At 35.6% G+C, this 23,152-nt stretch overlaps 1 protein-coding gene across 4 annotated transcripts in view; it reads right to left on the bottom strand.

Moving 5' to 3' along the window:
- The window catches only part of LOC135217977 (signal-induced proliferation-associated 1-like protein 2), a 273,679-nt gene that overhangs the window by 220,171 nt on the left and 30,356 nt on the right, over positions 1 to 23,152 (bottom strand). For all 4 annotated transcript variants that reach the window (XM_064254103.1, XM_064254100.1, XM_064254101.1 and 1 more), the window contains exon 2: positions 1,266 to 2,977. In XM_064254103.1, coding sequence (XP_064110173.1) covers positions 1,266 to 2,479 — 1,214 coding nt within the window. In that variant the 5' untranslated portion in view covers positions 2,480 to 2,977. The remainder of the gene's footprint in view (positions 1 to 1,265; positions 2,978 to 23,152) is intronic.

Here is a 23,152-nt window from a genome sequence, read left to right as displayed (position 1 = left end):
ATAGTTTATGATATCTAATTCACAATTTTTTTATTAAATGTATTGCATGTACTCATTTCAAATAATTATTAAGTAACCATTAACTATAATAAACAAACAAAAAAAAAAGCTTCCAAACGTCAGTTTACATCCAGCACTTACGAGTATCGAACGATCGACAAGCAATCACTTTACACAGTAAGCCATAAATTTTCATTATCTCTCTTCAACTACTAAAACTACCAAACAGTATAATAACCATTCATTTCTATTCTTTATTCTATCTTTACCTAATGTTTTTTTTTTATTAAATGTATTGCATGAATAAGTTTTTCAATTTACAGCATCCTTTTAGCAATAGAATATTTAAAGCACAAGGGGTAGATGCTGACCAATATGAGAGCAAGACCTTATGGGGTGACTAGCATCAGGAACCAATGGGAGAGTGGGAGGATGGTGGCGAGTTTACTCAGTTGGCAGCGCGGGAGTTTTAAAATTGTTCACGGTGGTCCGGGCGAATCTCGGGACTTTACAGCAACAACCTTTCGTATGTAGAGCAGTAAAATTTTTCGCATCGGCTTTCGTATCTCGAGTTTTTCGTAAGTAGAGCCTTTCGTATCTTGAGGTACTACTGTACTTAAAATGTGATGGTTTAATGTAAAAACAAAAAACAATTATGAAATATTATTAAAAACAAGGAAATGAGCCACTTTCTTATATAGTATACATAGTCACTCAAGAGACAGCAACAGTAGAAGGAAGGTGATTATATCATATCTAAAACATCATATAAAATATGAAATAACCAGTAATGAACAGATTAATAAATACAAGTAAATCCATCAAGCAAAAACAGGAAAAAAATAAGACTTGATACCCTATAATTGATGTCTATTTGTGCAAAAAAAATCCAAAACCTTTCAAAGGCAACAAAAACTGTGGACCAGCACATTTTGTCTTTGTTTCCTTGACAGTACAATTATTTCATTTTTGAAATCCTCTTGGTAAGTATAAAACTCTAATAAGCTAAATCTTTCTTGTTGAGCAAATTATATTATTAAATGAGAATTGTTAATGTTTAAATTGTGTTCTGTGTAAAACATGTAACTACATTTAAATATACAACACTGAAATACTATGGAATTTACATGCACATAAAAAAACATTTACAGTAATGAACATTAACCTTCCTAATGCCATTTATACAGTAATGAACATTAACCTTCCTAATGCCATTTATCCATTTTCCAATTATCCACAATATACATAAAAATAAAATAAAATACCTGTTGATTAGGCGATTACTTCTCCCATCTCCAAGGTCGTTTTCGTCTGGCTGAAGATCTTCAGTACTGTCATGCTGAGGTCCTAATGGAGCCATTCCTGCCATGGCAGCGGCTGAAGCTCCAGTGGTGGTGTTAACACGATCAACCAGTAATGATCGCATTTGTGAGCTATTAAGTTGTGCTACTAATGACCTACAATCATAGTGGGCAAAAGCTGATCTCCTAGGTGGGACAACACAAAGAGAATCTTCACTGCGACTGTCTGAATCACCACTCATCTCAAGTTTAGAACACTTTGAAACACCTGCTTGAACACTCGACTCTGAAGTTACTTCAGATTTCACATCATTTTTGTTCTCTGTGCTTTTACCTGACCTAAGCTTTTTAAATATAGATGGTTTGTCTTTGTCCCATAGCTTCTGAAATTTTGATCTGACTTTAGGGGACGTCGCTTCTGCCTCCCCACCAAGCGAACCTGATACATTATCTGTGGAAGCAGAGGTTGAGTCTTGGCGATCAGTTGGTTGAAGGTCACGTAATATTGAGTACAGGGTTTCAGGAGGGGCAGAGGCCACATTAATTGATCCATGAGATCCATACTCTCTCCGCAGAGGAGACCCAGGAGGTTGTTCATCAGCATCATGATCTAATTCTAATGATGAATTGCTCCGATAAAGACCTCCAGTTCCACGCATATACACAAAACCTCCTCCAACTTCCTGACCTGATCGGGTCACACTACCTCTTCCTGAAGGCTGCAGGCTGGTAGATCCTGACCTAAGCCTCTCATTATAAGAGGCTCGAAGGTCAGGTGGTCCAAATCTGTTTGGTGATGAAGCATTTGTCTTAGGTCTATTACTCACGCTTAAGGCTCGCACTCTTTCACTGACATACCCCATTGAGCCTTGCTCTCGATTTTGCGTATTCTGGTTAATAATACTTTTTTTCCTATTGTTCCCTTTATCATCATTGTTATTAGTATTACTTATGGCACCATTCAACAACCCATTCAAATCAACATTATTATTCAAAATGTTAGAATTCTGAGCCTGCGCATTAGTGCTAACTTTATTACTTTTTCTCTCTTTGGCCTTAACATAATCTTTTTGGTCTTGAGGAGTGTATGCAGGACTACCAGGAGTCTGTGGAGAACTAGTGGAGGCCCGTCCAATGCAAGATGTGGGGCTTGCGTTCAGTACTTGCACTCTCTCCATCACATTCCATTTATATCAATATGAAATGCCTTCCTAATGCCTCATTATTCCAATTCCCTCTAAGGAGCCAAACAACTACATTTTCACTTGGAGCTATGAATCTCCCAAAGACACAATTTCTGTTAATATATGGGCTTCTTAAACACCTTCCTTCATAATGTGATGAATGTCAGTTGCTATAACGCATCAACAATGTTGCCACTTCAAAAGTATTTTCCTTTCGTTTTTCCTCATAAAAATGCCAAAAAGGCATTATGAATAATATATTTATCAACATGTTGTAAGATGTATAGAAAGACACAGACTTTCAATTTTCCCCCTCCCTGGGATATAGCCGTAAGCCATTGGGGCACTCATACTACCAACTATGTATACTGCATGTGGCAACAAAACTTCAAAAGGCACCCACAATAAGCGCTTCTAAGGAAGATGAGCTGAGCTGTACTGACACAGTAGCTTGCAACCCTCCAGATGTCAAGTTGATGAAGACTGGCTGATCTGTAAAAAAAACAAAAAAAGAAACAAATGTGAGGATAATCTGAAAATTGATTTTGACGACTTTTAAAATATAAAACTTTGCAAAAACTTATGTCCTGTCATGAACCACAACCCTTCTAGCCTACAAATAAACTCCTATTGTTCTGTATTTAACAAACTGTTTGACTATATAAGTGGACAAATGATAAAAAGAAAGAAAAATTTTTTTTACTTCATAATAAACCATACCATTGCTGTAAAAAGTAACTCCCTAATGGAAGTAAAAAGACCTATTTAAAATTGTAAACCTAGTTATGCAATTGTATTCAAATTACCTTCCAAGTGTCTGGTTAAATGATCAGGTATATAGCTATCAATTTCACAATTAGCTGTAACTGGACAATGCAATATGTACTTTGGGATAGCCAATAATAATATTCACTTTCCTTGGCAGTTGTTCCACCATATTGTAGCTATCCACCTTCACATACAGCAGGGGTGTGCAACCTTTTCAAATGAAGGGGCACAAATCAAGAATTTCAATTTATGGAGGGCTGCACATCAAGGTGTTAAAAGACAGCCTCAGTAAAAAAAAAAAAAAAAAAAAAAAAAAAAACAAAAAAAAAAAAAAAAAAAGAATAATACATTCATGTACGAGTCACCAAACACCACAGAGTCAGACACTGAGGCAGTCAATATTTTGGATACTTCAGATGATGGTTGCAACTTATTATTTGCCGCCGAATCAGCGTTACCAACAAGTAGTAATTAGACTGGTTATGAAGCCCTAACATTTCTTCCAGCTGTGCTGTGTATAATAATTAAAAATTTACTGGGCGTGGAAGAAAACATGGAATTTAATGTATGCACACACGAATAAAAGATTCAGTCACTTAATTCACGTTTTCATATCTTCTCTGAGCTGCTGAGCGTAGTAGTCTTGTGTTGCACACATATTCCTTATGGGTGAAGGCTACAGCACTTCCAATCACCTCTCTCTTTCTCTGTCAACGAAACGACACTTTAGGAATTTAAGTAATTAGGCTTTAAGTAAATTCTCAGCATGGCAGGTAGCCCCAAGGGCCACACTGAAAGAAATTTATTTTTGAAGAGTAAGGCCTCACTTAAAAGTCTTATGGGTCACATGTGGCCCTAGGCGCCTGCAGGTTGCACAGGACTGATATACAGTACAGGCAGTCCCCGGTTATCGGCAGGGGTTCTGTTCTCGGCGGGGTGCTGATAAGCAAAACCCGCCATTAACTGAAATGCTACGATTTATGACACTTATGGCACCAATATCCAGTTAACCCTTAAACGCCGAGCCTCTATTTACCAAAGTGTCTGTCGTATGCCAGCAGCATTCAGGAGTTAGCGCCAAAGCGGAAAAAGTTTTTTTTTTAAATCACGGCACGCTTATTTTTAACTTACAATTGCAGTTTTCGACCATTTCGGTCAAGTTAAAGTTGACCGAAGATCGAATATTTTCTATTTATCGTGATTTATATAAAAATATTTCAAAACTGATGAAAGCTGCAACCATGAGTTATTTTTTGTTGTATTCTACATGAAATTGCACAAATTTTCATGTATAACATTTTATGTAACGCTTAATAGAAAATGGTGCAAAAATTACAACAAGGTGACTAAAGAAATTCTGAGATTTTCAGCAGAGTTACCGTGCGCGGAGGTAAGGAAAGTTTTTTCAAAAATTCACCATAAATCGAAATATTGTGCTTGTTGCAAAATTAAGGTAAATGATTGAATGTTACTAGAATGTAAGTTTTAGCTTACAATGCATTTTTCGACCATTTCAGTTGAGTCCAAGTTGACCAAAGGTTGAAATTTTGGCACATCATGATTTATATGAAAATATTTCAAAACTGATAAAAGCTACAACCATGAGTTATTTTTTGTTGTATTCTACATGAAATTGCACACATTTTCATATGTAAAACTTTATGTAACGGGTAATTTAAAATGGTGCAAACATTACGACAAACAGATGAAAGAATTTCTGAGATTTTCGGCCGAGTTACCGAGCACGGACGTGAGGAAAAAAGTTTGTTTTCAAAAATTCACCATAAATCGAAATATTGTGCTAGACTTCCAATTTGTTGCAGAATGAAGTTATATGATTGAATATTCTAGAATGTAAGAGTTTTAGCTTATAAACGCGTTTTTCGACCATTTTGGTCGAGTCAAAGTTGACTGAAGGTTGAAATTTTGGCACTTATCATTATTTATATGTAAATATTTCAAAACTGATAAAAACTAAATGAAATTGCGCACATTTTCATATATAAAACTCTATGTAACGGCTAATATAAAACGGTGCAAAAATTACGACAAAGTGACGAAAGACTTTCTGAGATGCGTCGCTGATGCTTTCAAGTGTGAGAAGAAAGCAATTCGTGCATGTGCGCCTGGGTAACGCTTGTAAACAAAAAAACAGCGCGATCCGTGAACTCCCAGCATCCCTCAAGGTGCGTGATTTAAAATTTTTTCGCAAACTAAGCCTATAACTATTTTTCAGCGAATATTAAAAAAAACGTTTTAGAGTCAACATACAGTATGTCCACTTAGCACCCGACAGACAATTTTCAGTCGACTTATAATACGTCCAGTCGGCGTTTAAGGGTTAATGGTGCCTCTGTTAGGTATGTTATGGCGACATAAATCGCTGATTTTAAGGCGCTAGACAAGCACCATAAAACTGGATCGCCATCAACTGAGGCTGCCAATAACCAGGACTGCCTTTGTTATACCCACATTTGGTGAGGCTCTACTCTAACACTACAACTGGACTAAATGCAACTTGTTTCTTACAAGTTAGGACTTATTTTAATCACATTTATAAAACATCACTCAATATCTGTTTATTTTCAAAACTGATAAATTTTTTTTTTTTTTACAAATTTTTTGAATGGACTATAATCAGTGGGGCTGAGATAACTAAACCTGGCAAGAAACATGATTTACACACCTCATTTTTCTGAAGTATCTTCCAAACAAATTATTTGATCGAAATGGTACTTTGAAACAGTTTACAAGACTCCTCCCACTAATTTTTGGTAATATAGTGTATTGTCAAATGGTATTAGTTAAGGCATTTTACTCTTGACTTACAAGGTGCTGCCAAGCATTGCCAATCTATACTTTTGAACACCCTTTACCCACATCCCGTCTGTTCCTGCCTCCCTCCCTCCCCATTCCTCGCTCAACCCAATTTCCTGGCCTGCCCATCTCCACACCCCTTTCCAGTCTATTATATTCTATTGAGTAATATTGGATGTTATTAATATGTTGGTTGTTGTAGATTCTGCATTAATTCAATTATTGTTATAGTATTTTCTTAAGTTACATAAATGGGAGTTGGCTAAGAAGCGTATGACCTTCACCCTGTTCACACCAGGCCCAAAAGAGACAGGACCTATCCAAATGGGTAGTCACACCTCCCACCTGGGGTAACTACGTAGGCAATGAACATCCCTCCCGTATTTACAGACTCGTGTATTTGTGGATTCCTCTACAAGAATTATTCACGGGAAACTCACCCATTTGCAGTACTTTTTCTACGAAAAATATCCATTTCTTATCCATTTCATCATAAAATACACTTTTTGTGATAAAACTAATTTAAAAAACCAGGAATAAATATTTGTAGTTGGTTTTTCTTGAGTTTTAACTAAAAAGCAATTTCTAGCTTTTCGTGTTTGGGGTCTGGTATGCATCCCCCCGAATACGGGGGGTCCACTGTATATCATTGTCCTGGGTAGGAAATCCTTTCCGTGCTCACCTGACTGTCCTGGAATAATAATAAGGTAAACATCTCCCTTTTTTTTAAGATGCACTTGTGAACTAAGGTAGGCTGGAGAATTCCTCTTTAATTATTGAGCATATACAGTGCTGCATAATACCAAAATTAAGAAGGAAAAAGGTGTAGTTTTCAATTTTTCCTCAATGAGTAGGCAAGGTTATGTAAAGGTAAACAATCAAAAGCTGTGGTGCTTACTTCTAAGTTTTGTAGCACTCATAAACAACTGTCCCAATTTTAATAAATACAGGTAAAATCTTATTTTGGAACCTATCTAAAAAATAGGTATGTGAAAATAGTGCGTCACTTGACTTTAATAAGTAATATAATTCAAGATGCATGAAACTCTCCTCATTCACTAAACTCGGAATAGTACAATTGCATTACATCCTTATTACTGGCATTAGATTAGTACAAACGAAATTGTAGTGTGATATGAATATCGAAACACACACACAATGGTACTATGATAGTGATAGTAGTTTCCCCCAAAATAATATCCATTTCTTTTTTTTTACCTGATGATACCTACATGGGGGATGTGGGGGGAAGTGACCAGACCTTCTCTTTCTCTTGGCCCTGATTCATTCTGTATAGTGTACTTACTATAACAATCTTTTAAATCCTTTAGCAAGATTTCAGGTCCCCTTGCTTTCTGATGTAGGTCACTTCTGTGGCGTTGTCGCACATTAGTGCCACTGTTCGGTCCCTTATCATGGACTCTAAGGCCAGGAGGGGACTCTGGATGGCCAACAGCTCCAACCTGTTGATGTGGAGCCAACTTTCCTGCTCCGACCAATGTCTGCCCCCATCATTTCTGATTGAAGGTGGGGCCCCCATCCCTCCTTCAACGTGTCCGTGAACAGGAGCACCTCCAGAAGAACTTCTGAGAGGGGCACTCCCCGCCTGGAGTTCGCCCCGTCCAGCCACCAATGGAGGGCTTCTCCTGTGGCCTGAGAGGGGGTGACGAGTTTCTGAGTGGGTCCACCTTCAACACCCATCCCTCCTTCAGGTTCCATTGGATGGCCCTCAATTTTAGTCTGCGTTGAGGCACCAGTTTCTCCAAGGCAACGAGATGACCCAGGAGCCTCTGCTACTCCCTTACTGGGCAGGGCAAAAAGTCTAGGAAGGGGCATGCCACTCTCCGGAGGTTGGTCAACCGGACCTCCGACGGGAAGGCTCTGGCCCTCACAGTATCCAGGTCCATCCCCAGGTACACCATCCTGGTGGTCGGTCGGATCCAGATGGGACTTTTCCCAATTCAGGACGATGCCCAGCCTCCCACAGAGGGCTAGGAGCCCGTCCCTCTGCTCCTCCAAGAGTTCCCTTGAGGAGGAAAGGAGCAACCAATCGTCCAGGTACTTCAAGAGGCAGATCCCCCTCCAGTGTGCCCAGGATGACACAAGGGAGGACACCCTTGTAAAAACCTGCATTGCCGTTGACAACCCTAAGCAGTGTCATGAACTGGAAGGTGTTGCCCTCCCATCTAATCCGAAGGAACTTCCTGCTGGCTGGATGGACTGGGATTTGGAAGTATGTGTCCTTGAGGTCCAGGGACAACATGAAGTTCCCTTCCCTCAGGGCCACTAGGCCCGACAGTGGGGTCTCTATCTTGAAGGATTTAAGACGGACAGGTCTATGACCGGCCTCCACCCACCTGAGGTCTTCTCCATCAGGAAGAGGCGACTGAAGAACCCAGGGGAGTGGTCCACTACCTGCTGGAGGGCTCCCAATCAGGAGGACACTGGAAATCAGATGAAATCAACAAACTAATCCTTAGGCCGCTCCTCAATCAGGTGTCCAAGAACATCCGACCACCGGACGAGTCGCCAGATAGGAGTTAATGAGGCCAGAAATCACCAGGGAATAGTCTAATTTCCACCCTTCATGGGTCATCAACAAAGACTTACTGCCACACCTACAAATTATGTAGGTCATTCCTGGGTATGGTGTTGTTCTTCTGCCGTTTAGTGAAAGGGTTTTCTAACACAACCATCTAACACATGTATTGCGGGAGGACATTCAATTTCACCGGGGAGAACCGCAACAAGTAGCTTTTCAGAAACTACCTGCTGGAGGGCTCCCTGTCAGGAGGACACTGGAAATCAGATGACATCAACAAACTAATCCTTAGGCCGCTCCTCAATCAGGTGTCCAAGAACATCCGACCACCGGACGAGTCGCCAGATAGGAGTTAATGAGGCCAGAAATCACCAGGGAATAGTCTAATTTCCACCCTTCATGGGTCATCAACAGAGACTTACTGCCACACCTATAAATTACGTAGGTCATTCCTGGGTATGGCGTTGTTCTTCTCCCGTTTTGTGAAAGGGTTTTCTAACATAGCAGCCCTCTAACAGATGTATTGCGGGAAGACATTCAATTTCACCGGGGAGAGCCACAACAAGTAGCTTTTCAGAAACTTAAGGAAGCATTAATGAATCCCCCAGTACTGAAATTTCCAGATTTCAGTGAACCGTTCACATTAGTGACTGATGCCAGTCAGGAAGGTATAGGTGCTTGCCTTATACAAAAATTTTATGGGAAGCTCCATCCCACTGCTTTTCAAAGTAGGAAATTTAGGACAAAGGGCGGCAATGAAAAACAAACGGCTACCGTAGATAAAGAAGCCTTTACAATAGTATCAAGTTTGGTTCATTTTAAAATGCTACTGATGGGGAATAAAGTAGAAGTTCTTACAGACCACAAGCCATTACTAGATCTTGTTAATAAACCCGATTTGTCACCCAAGAGCTAGATGGTTCTCAACTATCAGGAACTTAGATGCAAAGCTCAAATATATAGAAGGCAAGTTAAATGTAGTCAGTGCCGTTAGTAGAAGTTTTTATGATACAGAAGGTTTTCAAGTTGGGGTAGTTACTAGTGATTCTATACAATGGGATGTAAGTCTCATAGAACAAAGGCAAGATGAGGATGAAATTCTGACAGACACAAAAGCATTCCTCAGAGGGGAATCAGTCAGGAAAAGTTATGAGTTACCTTTTTCAGGTTTAGAATTGGAAGGTAATCTGTTGGTCAGACAAATTAAATATAAATTAAGAGCTAGTGAAAGTAAAGGAGACACAACACAGATCGTAATTCCGAAAGTCCTCACATTTGGGGATAGAAAAAACATATGATGAGACGCATAATAAGTATATTTGGAAAAATATGTGGAAAGATGTGGAAAATTTTGTGAAAAACTGTAGTGTGCAATGCTTGCAAACCTGCAAGGGTAACTTCTTGCAAATTAGGGTCATATCTGATACCAAGTAGTCTTGAGTTTTACATTACCATATAGCCTATAATCTAACATATATGGTAATCACATCACCTGGCTAATTGATGTAGAATGTTGACCAACATACGCTAATAATCAGCCTGAATACTGCTCTAAGGCTGGCCTAGCCTATGGCAGCCTTCTGTAGTAATTGTGAAACTTAGTAGAAACTGCATCACAAAAATAGGTAGTCCTCAAGGTTTCAGTTATATTTAGTTATTGCCTTCCTGTAGTCTACCCTGAGCTCTCAATGAATGGTAGTAGGTACTGACAAATAATAAAAAGACTACCATATGCCCTATCATGTAATAAAATGATATTGTTATGATACAATAAAGTATTGTACATACTTACCTGGCAGATATATACTTAGCTATGGACGACGGAGTCTATAGCTAAGTATATATCTGACAGGGAAGTTTGCTACAAATGCCGCAAAAATCATACACCAAAGGAATGTACAGTGGAACCTCTACATACATAAGTCCCTACGTACGAAAAATTCAAGTTACGAAAGCAAAGATGAAGATTTTTTTTCCTTCTGTGTACGAAAATAATTTAGGTTGTAAAGGGTAAGTCCGAGATTCGCCCAGGCCGCCAAGAACAATTTCAAAACTGGCGCGCCGCCAACTCAGTAGACTCGCCATCATCTTCCCGCTCTCCCATTGGTTCCCGATGCTAGTCACCGCCGTAAGATCCTACATTTGTCCCATTTTTTGTGGCAGCATTAACGTTAAATATATGTGCTTGCACATATATTTCTTTTGTTAACGTAACTTCGTGTTAGTGATTTCCCTTTCGTTGTACTGTAAGTTACTTTATCGTGTTGTGTGTGAACTTAACCCTTTAACGCTGATTGGACGTATTAAATGTCAACGAAAATTGTCTGTCGGGTGCCGAACCAATGTATGGTACGTCGACAAAAAAAAAAGTGTTTCTTAAAAATTAGCGGAAAAAGTTATAGGCCTACTAGGCAAAAACTTTTGAATCAAGCACCTTGGGGGATGCTGGGAGTTCACGGATCAAGCTGTTGTTTTGTTTACAATCGTTACCCAGGCACGCAAGCGCGAATTTCTTTCTTCTCGCACTACAAAGCATTAGCGACACATCTCAGACATTATTACGTCACTTTGACATAATTTTTGCACCATTTTATATTAGCCGTTACATAGAGTATTATATATGAAAATGTGTGCAATTTCATGTAGAATACAACAAAAAACAACCCATGGTTGTAGCTTTTATCAGTTTTGACTTACCAGTTTTGAAATATTTTCATATAAATAATAAGTGCCAAAATATCAACCTTCGGTCAACTTTGACTCGACCGAAATGGTAAAAAAACGCAATTGTAAGCTAAAACTCCTACATTCTAGTAATATTCAATCATTTACCTTTATTTTTCAACAAATTGGAAGTCTCTAGCACAATATTTTGATTTATGGTGAATTTATAAAAAAAATAATTTTCCTTACGTACACGCGGTAACTCTGAAAAAAATCACAAATTTTTTTGTCCGATTATCGTTATGTTTGCACCATTTTAAATTAGCCGTTACATAAAGTTTTATAATGAAAATGTGTGCAATTTCATGTTGAATACAACAAACTACCCATGGTTATAGCTTTTATCAGTTTTGTAATATTTTCATATAAATAACGATGTGCCAAAATTTAAACCTTCGGTCAACTTTGACTCGACCGAAATGGTTAAAAAAACGCAATTATAAGCTACAACTATTACATTCTATACTCTTTTTTTTCATCTGTCCATACGCCTGTGGTGTTTGCGCATGGTAACACTGCGTCCAGTGGTTTAAATAATATCCTATTTTGAATATTAACTGTGTAATTCGCATACAGTAAATTATTAAAATACTTTCCAGTTGCAAATATACACCCAGATATCCTTTTATTTACCTAAAACTTACACATAGCGTAACTATTTAAGGCCCGGGATGCAGTGTTACCATGCGAAAACACCACAGGCGAATGGACAGATGGAAAAAACAAAGTATAGTAATATTCAATCATTTACCTTTATTTTTCAACAAATTGGAAGTCTCTAGCACAATATTTCGATTTATGGTGAATTTATGAAAATAACTTTTTCCTTACGTCCGCGTGGTAACTCTTCTGAAAAAATCAGAAATTTTTTCGTCCGATTGTTGTAATGTTTGCACCATTTAAAATTAGCCGTTACATAAAGTTTTATAAATGAAAATGCGCAATTTCATGTAGAATACAATAATAAACAACCCATGGTTGTATCTTTTATCAGTTTTGAAATATTTTCATATAAATAACGATAAATAGAAAAAATTTGACCTTTGGTCAATTTTAACTCGACCGAAATGGTCGAAAACTGTAATTGTAAGCTACAACACTTACAGTCTAGTAATGTTCAATCAATTACCTTAATTTTGCAACAAACGGGAAGTCTCTAGCACAATATTTCGATTTATGGTGAATTTTTGAAAACAGCTTTTTTTTTACGTCCGTGCGATACGAATTCATGCATCATATTGTGATATTTTCTCTGTGTTGCTTTGATAATTTTACAATTTGTTATATACCAAAATCATGGCAATTTAGTGTACAATACAACAATAAAATAATTAACTCATTAGCTTTAATCGTTTTGCTCACAGCACAATTTATATACAACTATATATGAAATTTTTTTTGTGCCATCATATCAATACTTATATATGATATTTTTTTTCATTTCTGATGGTTGCATACTAAACTTCAGGCAATGACAAAAAAAGGAGTCAAAAATGAACTCTTAATCTTGAAAACTAAGCGTGCTATGATGTTTTGAAAAAAAAAATTTCCGCTTCGGCGCTCACTCGTGAACGCCGCCGGCATACGGGAGACACTTTCGGAAATACCGGCTCGGCGTTTAAGGGTTAATGACTTACGTTATTAGCCATGGGTCCCAAAAATGTTGCTGAAGTTCAAGGAAAGAAGAGGATGTTTTCTGTGGAGACGAAGATGGAGATTATCAAGAGGTGTTAATGTTTTCTGCCGTTTGTCCTCCCCCTCTGTCGCCACTTTCGGACATCACCTCACTCGAAAGGTAAAGTTCCACATTTTACTACATACGTACGTACATGTACACAGTATTTCTTGTACCCTGTACACTAATACACTCTATTTACAGGTACAGTAATAGTTCGGTTAAGTATTGAATGGTCCAAATTGTTGTATTTCATTTTTTATTGGCCAATTTAGCTTTATTATAAAATTTACTGTGGTGTTTTTGTAGGGCTTGCAACGAATTAGGCAATTTACATGTAAAACGTAGTTTGAGATACAAAAAATCAGGTTACGAAGGCACTCGGAACGGATTAATTTCGTAACCTGAGGCACTACTGTACAAGCACCACCTTAAAATTTAATTGTGAAAAGAAAGGCAATAGTGAAACTGAACATAAAAAATATGATGGAAATTAGTCAATTTTATATAAAAATCAAGTCCATATATAAAAAAAAAACAAGTATCAAGGGTGAAAAATAATATGGATCATGACTCTGACTAATTATAATCTTTTAATGCAATTTAATAAACATACAGTAAGAAATAAAACCAACACTAGGGATGCATCGATACCTAATTTTTGGCTGATACCGATACCGGTTACCTCCATATTACTGTTATTTAGAATACATATTGTTACTAAAATCATTCTTGTTCTCTGCTTATTGTATATTAAAGGTTCAACAGTTGAAAGGTCATATAATAGGGTTATATAAATTGCACATGTCTAATTCCAAGCTACAGCATTAGCACTGCAGTAACTCTTTGCACCATTCACTTATACCATAACTGTCCTGCACATGTTAAAATAGTACCGAACTCCAGCAGAATGGCAATGACTCATAGCTGATAAAGACTGATGCAACCATAGTTAATTAAAATTAGAATTACAATAATAAATTGTTAAGTACACTATAGTATATTAACATACTATCTGCTTTTAAGAGATAAACAATGAACCTATATACAATATGGCTATGCATAGTTTGGTGGGCTTTCTTAATATAAAGTACATTTCGGGAAGCCTAGAAGGGTTTTAAATTCCTATACTAATGACAAAAGTATCGGCTGGTATCGGCCAAAATTCATCGAGACTGATACCACAAAAACTAGCCGATACCGATACTTGGGCACATCCCTAACCAACACTTTTACAAATTTTATACATGATCACAATCTAGGTATTCGTATGCTTAAGGAGACTTGGCTAAGTAATAATGTAAGTGATTACAGTCACCTCTCAATTAACATGTGTTTAATTAATACATTTTAGATTTAATGTGAGCTAGAACATATTTAAAATTGTTTAAAAATCGTGAAAATTTAGATTTAACACGTTTTCAAACGATGGCCATACCACAGTGTACTGTATGTATTTATTTATTTACTTACTTATTAATAAAAAGACGAAAGACTTTGACTACTGTATAAAATACGAAAGTGAAAGACTTAAATTATTAATAGCGCTAACAATTTTGTTTTGTTTTTCTTTTTGTCTGACCCACATAGTACAGGTATTCTCCTAGCCTAGCATATACAATGGTATACCTTATACATACGAATACAGTAGCCTAGAAAAGGAAAAAAAAGGACACAAACGAAAATCAGCTTCAATCCGACATCGGCATAATTGAGCGTATACAGTGGTCCCCCCGTATTCGCGGGGGATGCGTACCAGACCCCCCCCCCCCCCCCCCCGTGAATAGTTAGAACCCGCGAATGTTTGGAACCCCTATAAAAATGCTAAAAACAGCCCATTTTGCTAGTTAAAACTCAAGAAAAACCCACTAAAAATTTTCCTACATGGCTTTTTTAATAGTTTTATCACAAAAAGTGCATTTTATGATGAAATTCATCAAAAAAACCAGGAATTTATGGATATTTATCATAGAAAAATACCGCGAATGCGCGAATTTTCCGCGAATAATGCAGGGAAACGTTCTTGAGAGAAATCCGCGAATGTGTGAGTCCGCGAATCTGGAGAACACGAATACGGGGGGTCCACTGTAATTACAAAAGTGACGATATGCATCTTTTCCACAAAAATTTTTAAAATTATACATTATTTCACTGTATCCAATAATATTGTATGTACGCACGCTCAAAAAACTGGTGGCAGTTTTTCATAATTTTTCGTTCACCTGCCTGACGCATCGATTCATGCCTGATTTATATCTATTTTTCTTCTCAAAGATGGAAGAAATCTTATGTAATGACGTTAAAAACAGTCACTAATATCTTCAGAATATCATGTTATGTTATTGTGTAAAACTATTTTCCATATAGCAAACTTGGCGTGAACGAAACGAAGTGATAAAAAACATCATATCACAACCACTGATATACACATTATGAAATAGATAGGAGACACCTATCACTAGTAGTATCACATAAAAAGTCCTTACATTATCAATTCAATATCAAGTTGAAGGCAGTTGGAACTATTCCATTTGTTAAATTTTATAGAAAATATTGCACTCACAAAATGCTATCAAATTTGAAAACAAAAAGAAAATGAAAAAATGATAACCTAACAGTTAGAACCATGCGACCTCACTCTATTGCTTTTGATGTCGTTATGTGCACGGGAATCTAATGTCAATGTGTCATTTATCAGTCTAAGAAGCATCCCTCGCTGAGCGAGAGACAATTATTGAACTGAATTCGGTGCAAGTTCCTGTTGGAGAGATATCAAGAATGCTTAATATATGTACAGGAGAGAATCATACATAGATGAATCAAATTGTTTAGAGAACGGCAAAGTTTAGAACATGGGCCTTGAGCTGCACAAGAGAGCAAAACAATACAGTAGTGTATATAAATGTTGCTGAACAACCTTCATTAGAGAATTTTGAATTCTAGTGCCTGTCACGATATTGCTGAACCAGGAAATCATGACTCTTTGCCTATGACTGCGGTGTGATGAATACTTTAGATGGAGAGGAAGAGATTTTTAAAAATACACTTGAAATCTTTGATATGTTTAATGAATAAGCAAACTTATCACCGCTCTCTTCCACATCTCAGACAACTTGATCCGACTTCTTGCTACGAATTCCGTGTAAGAGCATCGCTAATGATAACGATTATTTTAAAATTCCCCGCACCGACAACGGAAGCCTTAAAATGCATGTTTATAAAATATTTTCCATTCAAAGTTACTTTATATATCTCTTTATTCCCCAAAATATTTGCATACTCGTGTTACACCCTGTATGATTGTTTTATATATATAGATCTATATATATATATATATATATATATATATATATATATTAAAATAGAAAAGATAAATATATAATATTTTATATTTTTATTTGCTTTAATCATATATATATATAATACGTATATATATATATATATAAATATATATATAATATATATATATATATATATATATATATATATATATATATATAGATATTAAAGATATATATATATATATATATATATATATATATATATATATATATATATATATTATTATGCGACTTTTGAAACCTAATTTTGAAGCTAATTTTAAAGGAGTCGCATCATACGCAGTATGAAATTAGCATACCGTCTATGCTTTCCAAAATCGGCCGATTGCGATAGTTACTACAGGAGGAAAACAGTAGATCTTTTAAAAAGTTATGTACTTGTACTTCACTATATCCAATAACATTATATGTACTCTCATATTACTATTGTATTTTAAAATATAAAAAAGCAATTGTGCGCCATTTGCATTATTTTGGTTTATATAACATGTTTAACTGCTCTAGACTAACCATCTTTGAAAGTTCTTGAGACAAACCCAGAGGCTATAATTATAAGATTATAAGGGTTTTTCATTCCCAGGTACTTTAATCTTCCTATTCGGCCCTGCTCTCTCTCTCTCTCTCTCTCCTAAATCTTACTGCTGTCCGAGCGAGAGCTTTTTTATGGGATAAAATAGGACCGCATTTCGCATTTTCCATACCTATTTATTTTGTATACGATTGCCCTTTCTCGGCTGTGAAGTTGATGTCTGTCCATGGCTGTGAGATGACCAGGATTAACTTGTAAGTCTGTCTGTATACGACAGTTTATTTTCTCACTCATCAAACTTACCCGTTATGCTTTAATTCATATTTTCTTGCTCACCAATTTATTCTACTGTATACCTACGATATTAAGAAATGAAGATATGTGTAGAAGGGAGAACTGCCTCCAGACATGTAGTGTGGATTTAAACGCACGTGGAACTGATTGGAATATTTGCAACAGCACGAAAATGATATGCCAGGTGGATAGGAAATCTGACTCCGTTTCTTGTTATTGCATAAAAAAAACTATCAATCGCTAACCCTTTCCGGTCTTGGAGCTTCTGAGAGAAGCCCACCATCTCTCTCATACTAAATATCGAGGCTTCTGACAGAAGCCCACCCCAACACCGTGCATATCTTTGTAATAACTTGATATTGCGTCCCCAAAATTTATCCAATCCATAGTCTGTTTTCTCTACTTGACGTGTATAAATCAAAGAATATCTTTTCCCAACCAATCAATCCACAATGTGGCCCCGAAAATAATATTCAAAACTACGCCAAAAACTTGGCTTGTTTCTGGCGAGATCACCTTATTTCGCCCGCGAGTTTCCCAGGTGAAAGTCGCCTCTCGCTACTTCTAACTGGCTTCATTTCCTCACATCTTTGTAACACTGTCACCAAGTCGCCCGACATCCCTAAATTTGACTAAGAAGTAATTAGTGCTCTTCCCTCAGATCCGATATATAATTTTTCTGTCTCTGACGAACAATATTTTCACTGCAATCCATATTTCTAAAAAGTATTAAAAAAAATCAGTCGGCATACGATATGTAGCTGCGTTCAATCTCGTGATGAAATCGAAAACATTTCCTCTCCGTATATCAGAATGATGCTGATTAGTAAATTACCAATAAATCTTTTGTAATTTTCCAGAAATAAATCCTCTATCAAAGCTCTTATATATATAGTAATGTTATTCAATGTAAAACGAAAATGCAGAAAACTGCAAGTTTACTGAGAGAACCATAAAATATAAATTTGAAACAATCTCAATGATATGGCAATGATTGTAATGGTCCAGGTATATTTACAACCAGTGTGCGAACCTCTCGTCTTGCATATACCCATTCTGTCTACCCCGCTGACCCAACCAAGCTTTCATTAGTAAATATGGAAAACAGAGAGAGGTATAGATATACGTACATCTTTGGAGTTTATGCATGCAAACATACAAACACGGGCGCGCGCGTACACGCGCACACACATGTTTAAATGAGTGTGTGTATGTATGTTTGTTTATATGGTGTGTGTATGTATGTGCGTCTGCATGTGTATGCCTACGTACTCGACATGTAGGGCAAAAGTGTACACACTGTATAAACGAGTCAGGTTTATGGAAAAATGAATAGGGTTATATCGGTCAAAAGGGCTATGAACAATTGCACTTGCCATGCATAGCTGAATATATTTCACTGATAACGTATGTACAGACATATTATATTTACAAATTACATGAAACTTGTGTAATTAAGTACTTATTATAAATATAGTTATATACGTAATAGTTTTTACATAGTAAAAGGAAAGATGTGAGTATGAAATCAGTAGACCCATTGGTAATTGTCTCATGCCCATCTTCAACACGTAGTAGAGAATTCCATAAGAAATACGGGGGGGGCAGGCGACATTCTGACCATATCGAGGTCAGTGTTTTAATAATTCTGGAGGAAGACCATGTCTTGATGAAATAAATTAAAATCACAACAGACATTGTAAGCTCTATTTATCATAGTACGTATTGAATTAATTTTAAACAACTTTGGTGAAAAACTAATATTTCTTTTACTTGTGAGACAGAACAGGATACTTTGTTGTCATTTTTAGATGTTCAGGTACACAGAAATAGAGGTAAATTTGAGACTTCCGTTTATAGGAAAAGTACTTTTACTGGCTTGGGATTGAATTATCTTAGTTTTTCACCAAAGTTGTTTAAAACTTAATTCAATACGTACTATGATAAATAGAGCTTACAATGTCTGTTGTGATTTTAATTTATTTCATCAAGACATGGTCTTCCTCCAGAATTATTTTTCCGAAAATTCTTATCCCGTATTTGTCATTTACAAAGTTCTGAAAAATTTTCTAGATGAGAAATTTTGTCCCAGACCGGTGTACAGTACTGCTAGTAAAGATGTAAAGTATATTAAACTGCCTTTCCTTGGTCATAGTAGCTACTTGGTACGAAAAAAGTTACAAGAAATACTTAAGCATAGTTTTCCTCAAGTTAGTTTCAGATTTGTTTTTACTAACCCTTTTACTGTAGGATCACTTTTGAGGGAGAAGCCTGCTCTTCCTGTGGACCTTAATTCGAGTGTCGTTTACTTGTTTACCTGTTCGCAGTGTGGTCTGCGATACGTGGGATCCAGTTCCCGCTGGCTTAGAGACAGAATTTTGGAACACAGAGGTCTTTCCGTTAGAACTAGTTTTCCTCTTTCTAAACCACCTTTTTCTGCCATAAGGGAACACAGTTTAGCACGGGACCATCCTTTCACTCACCTAGATTTTAGAGTACTGTCTTTTTGCTCAAACAGACTGGACCTTTTAATTTCAGAGTCGCTGTTTATTAAGAAAATGAAAACCGGAATTGAACAACAACTCGTCGGTATTCAACTAGCTATCATATAGTTTCATAGTAGGTACACAAAGTGGGTCGTTAGCCATTTTATTTTTGAGTGTAGTTTGTTTACCTTTCATATTATTTTTATTTTTATTTCTGTTTTGTATGTTTGCATTTTGTTTTAGTTTTTTCGTAATTTTTAATATTTAGTTTGTATGTGATGTTCGTTTTATTTTATATTCTTACTGAAGCTTTTAATAAGACAACTCATTTTAATGTAATTTTTTAGTGATTTCTCATCCTTGTCATTTTTTCAGCCTGAAGATGAGGTTTTAAACCTCGAAAGCTTGTTTAGTAAAGAATGTTCTTCCTGGTCTTGGCACTGTTATTTATCATCAAGCTAAGATTTCCAAGTAGCCCCCCAATTACTGAGACTATAATATTATATAAATATATATATATATTATATATTATTATATATATAATATATATAATATATATATAATATATAAAATTATTATATATATATATACAAATAATATCTATATATATATCTATATGTAATATCAGACTTTCCTGTAGACGCCTTTGTCAAAAAACATTTTTGCGCACATCATCTGAAATATTGTAATATCTTGTCATTTGCTCTTCAGACAAAGACATCGACTGCCGTGATGAAAATTACGATTTTTATGATAACGAAGTTATGGATAAGGTGAGCAACGTCTCATCCCATTCCTACTGCTTGACGAAAATGAAAGTGTCATCCAGTGACGAGATGCACACTCCATCCAATTATTCTAATTCATTGCCGACTAGTTGGCACGAAGTTCATTTTATTTTCGTAATGTATAAAAGACATAACCGAAAGGAACGCATACAACGTAAAACGTCACTATAAGGTCTGGAAGTAATATTATATATTATATATATATATTATATATAATATATATTATATATATATAATATATATAAATAATATATCTAGATATATATATGATATATATATATTATTAATATATATATGTATATATATGTGTGTGTGTGTGTATGTGTGTGTGTAAATAAAGGTATAAGCCACGAAGGAACGTGAAACACTGGGGTAGCTTATAACTTTATTTATGTATTTATCACGTTCCAAACTATCGTGATTCAGTTATACATACATGTGTGTGTGTGTATATATATGTATATATATATATATATATATATATATAATATATATATATATATATATATATATATATATATATATATATATATCTGCATGTGTGTGTGTGTGTGTGTACTCTTGCGTATTTAGGTATGTGAGTGAATGTTTGTGGGTGTGTAGGTATCTTTAGACAAAGAGACTGGGCGAAATGGAATGCATGCCACAATAGATTATAAAATTTTTCAGCTATTCGTTTTGATGAGTCGGTAATAAATCATAGCAGTATTACTTCGAGTCCTTTTAGTGACTTTTTATGCTGTATCTGTATACGCTTCTTTCGGTTACGTCTTTTATACATTACGAAAATAAATGAACTTCGTGCCAACTAGTCGGCAATGAATTAGAATACTTGGATGGAGTGTGCATCTCGTCGCTGGATGACACTTTCATTTTCGTCAAGCAATAGGAATGGGATGAGACGTTGCTCACCTTATCCAGAACTTCGTTATCATAAAAATAGTAATTTCCATCACGGCAGTCGATGTCTTTGTCTGAAGAGCAAATGACAAGATATTACAATATTTCAAATGATGTGCGCAAAAGCTCTCGATGAACTATTAATTTGTATGTTCCTTCAATTCGTTATTTTCAAAATAGATTATTAACTAATGTGTACACACACACACACACACACACACACACACACACACACACCACACACATATATATATATATGTGTATATATATATACCTATAGTATATATATATATATATATATATATCTATATATATATCTATTAATATTATATTAATATTATCCTCATATATATATATATAGAGAGAGAGCTGATTATTATATATTATATATATATATGATATATATATGCTATAATAACTATTATATAGTAATATATTATATAGAGATATATATATGTATATATATACATATACTATATATATATATATATATACCTATATATATATCTATAGCTAGATAGTAGATATATATATATGTGTGTGTGTGTGTGTGACTGGAAAAAATGTTCTGAGAGAAAAGTACTATATTTCAGAGACTGCTGTCTCTCTCTTCAGGTAGATGAATGAAAAAGTTTGCAGAAAAGTTGGTATTTATACCAAGAGGTCCATCCACAGTCAAGCCAATTTAGGTCACCCCCGCTGATAATCTTCCTTTTACCCTTAAACGCCGAAGCGGTAAAAAAAAAAAATGTCTCCCGTGTGCCGGAGGTGTTTCAGAGTGAGCATGGAAGCGGAAAAAATATTTTTTTCAAAAAATCACAGCGCGCTTAGTTTTCAAGATTAAGATTTCATTTTCGGCTCCTTTTTTTGTCATTGGCTGAAGTTTAGTATGCAACCATCAGAAATGAAAAAAATTATCATTATCATATATAAATAATGCGATATATGATAGCGCAAAAACGAAATTTCATATATAATTGTATTCAAATCGCGCTGTGCGCAAAACGGTTAAAGGTAACAAGTTACTTTTTTTCCGCTGTAATGTACACTAAATTGCGATCATTTAGGTATATAACACATTGTAAAATGATAAAAGCAACACAGAGAAAATATTATCACAAAATAATGCATGAATTCGTAACGCGGACGTAAACAAATATTTTTTTCAAAAATTCACTATAAATCTAAATATTGTTAATGAGACTTCCAATTTCTTTCAAAATGAAGACAAATGATATAATATTACTATACTGTAAGAATATTAGCTTACAAATGCAGTTTTTGACCATATCTGACGAGTTAAAGTTGACCGAATGTCGAATTTTATATATTTTTTTTATTTTTATATGCAATTATTTCGGAAATAAGAAAAGCTACAACCTTCAAGTATTTTTAGTTTTATTCTACATGAAATTGCGCACATTTTCATATATAAAACTCTATGAAATGCCTAATATGAAATGGAGCAAATATTCCGAGAATGGGACGTACACATTTCGGAGATTTGTGGCGGAGAATCCGCACGGAGGGAAGGAAAGTTTTTTTTTTTTTTTAATTCACCATAAATCTAAATATTGTGCTAGAGACTTCGAATTTGTTTCAAGATGAAGATAATGACTGAATATTACTAGACTGTAAGAGTTTTAGCTTACAATTGCATTTTTCGACCATTTCAGTAGAGTCAAATTTGACTGAACGTGGTTTTTTTCTATTTATCGTGATTTATATGCAAATATTTCAAAAATGAGAAAAGCTACAACCTTCAATTATTTTAAGTTGTATTCTACATGAAATTGCGCACAA

This window comes from Macrobrachium nipponense, chromosome 9 (genome assembly GCF_015104395.2).
Source record: "Macrobrachium nipponense isolate FS-2020 chromosome 9, ASM1510439v2, whole genome shotgun sequence".
Classification (NCBI taxonomy): Eukaryota; Metazoa; Arthropoda; class Malacostraca; order Decapoda; family Palaemonidae; genus Macrobrachium; species Macrobrachium nipponense.
Note: the sequence above shows the minus strand (reverse complement) of the source record. Positions and strands in the feature narration are given on the sequence as shown.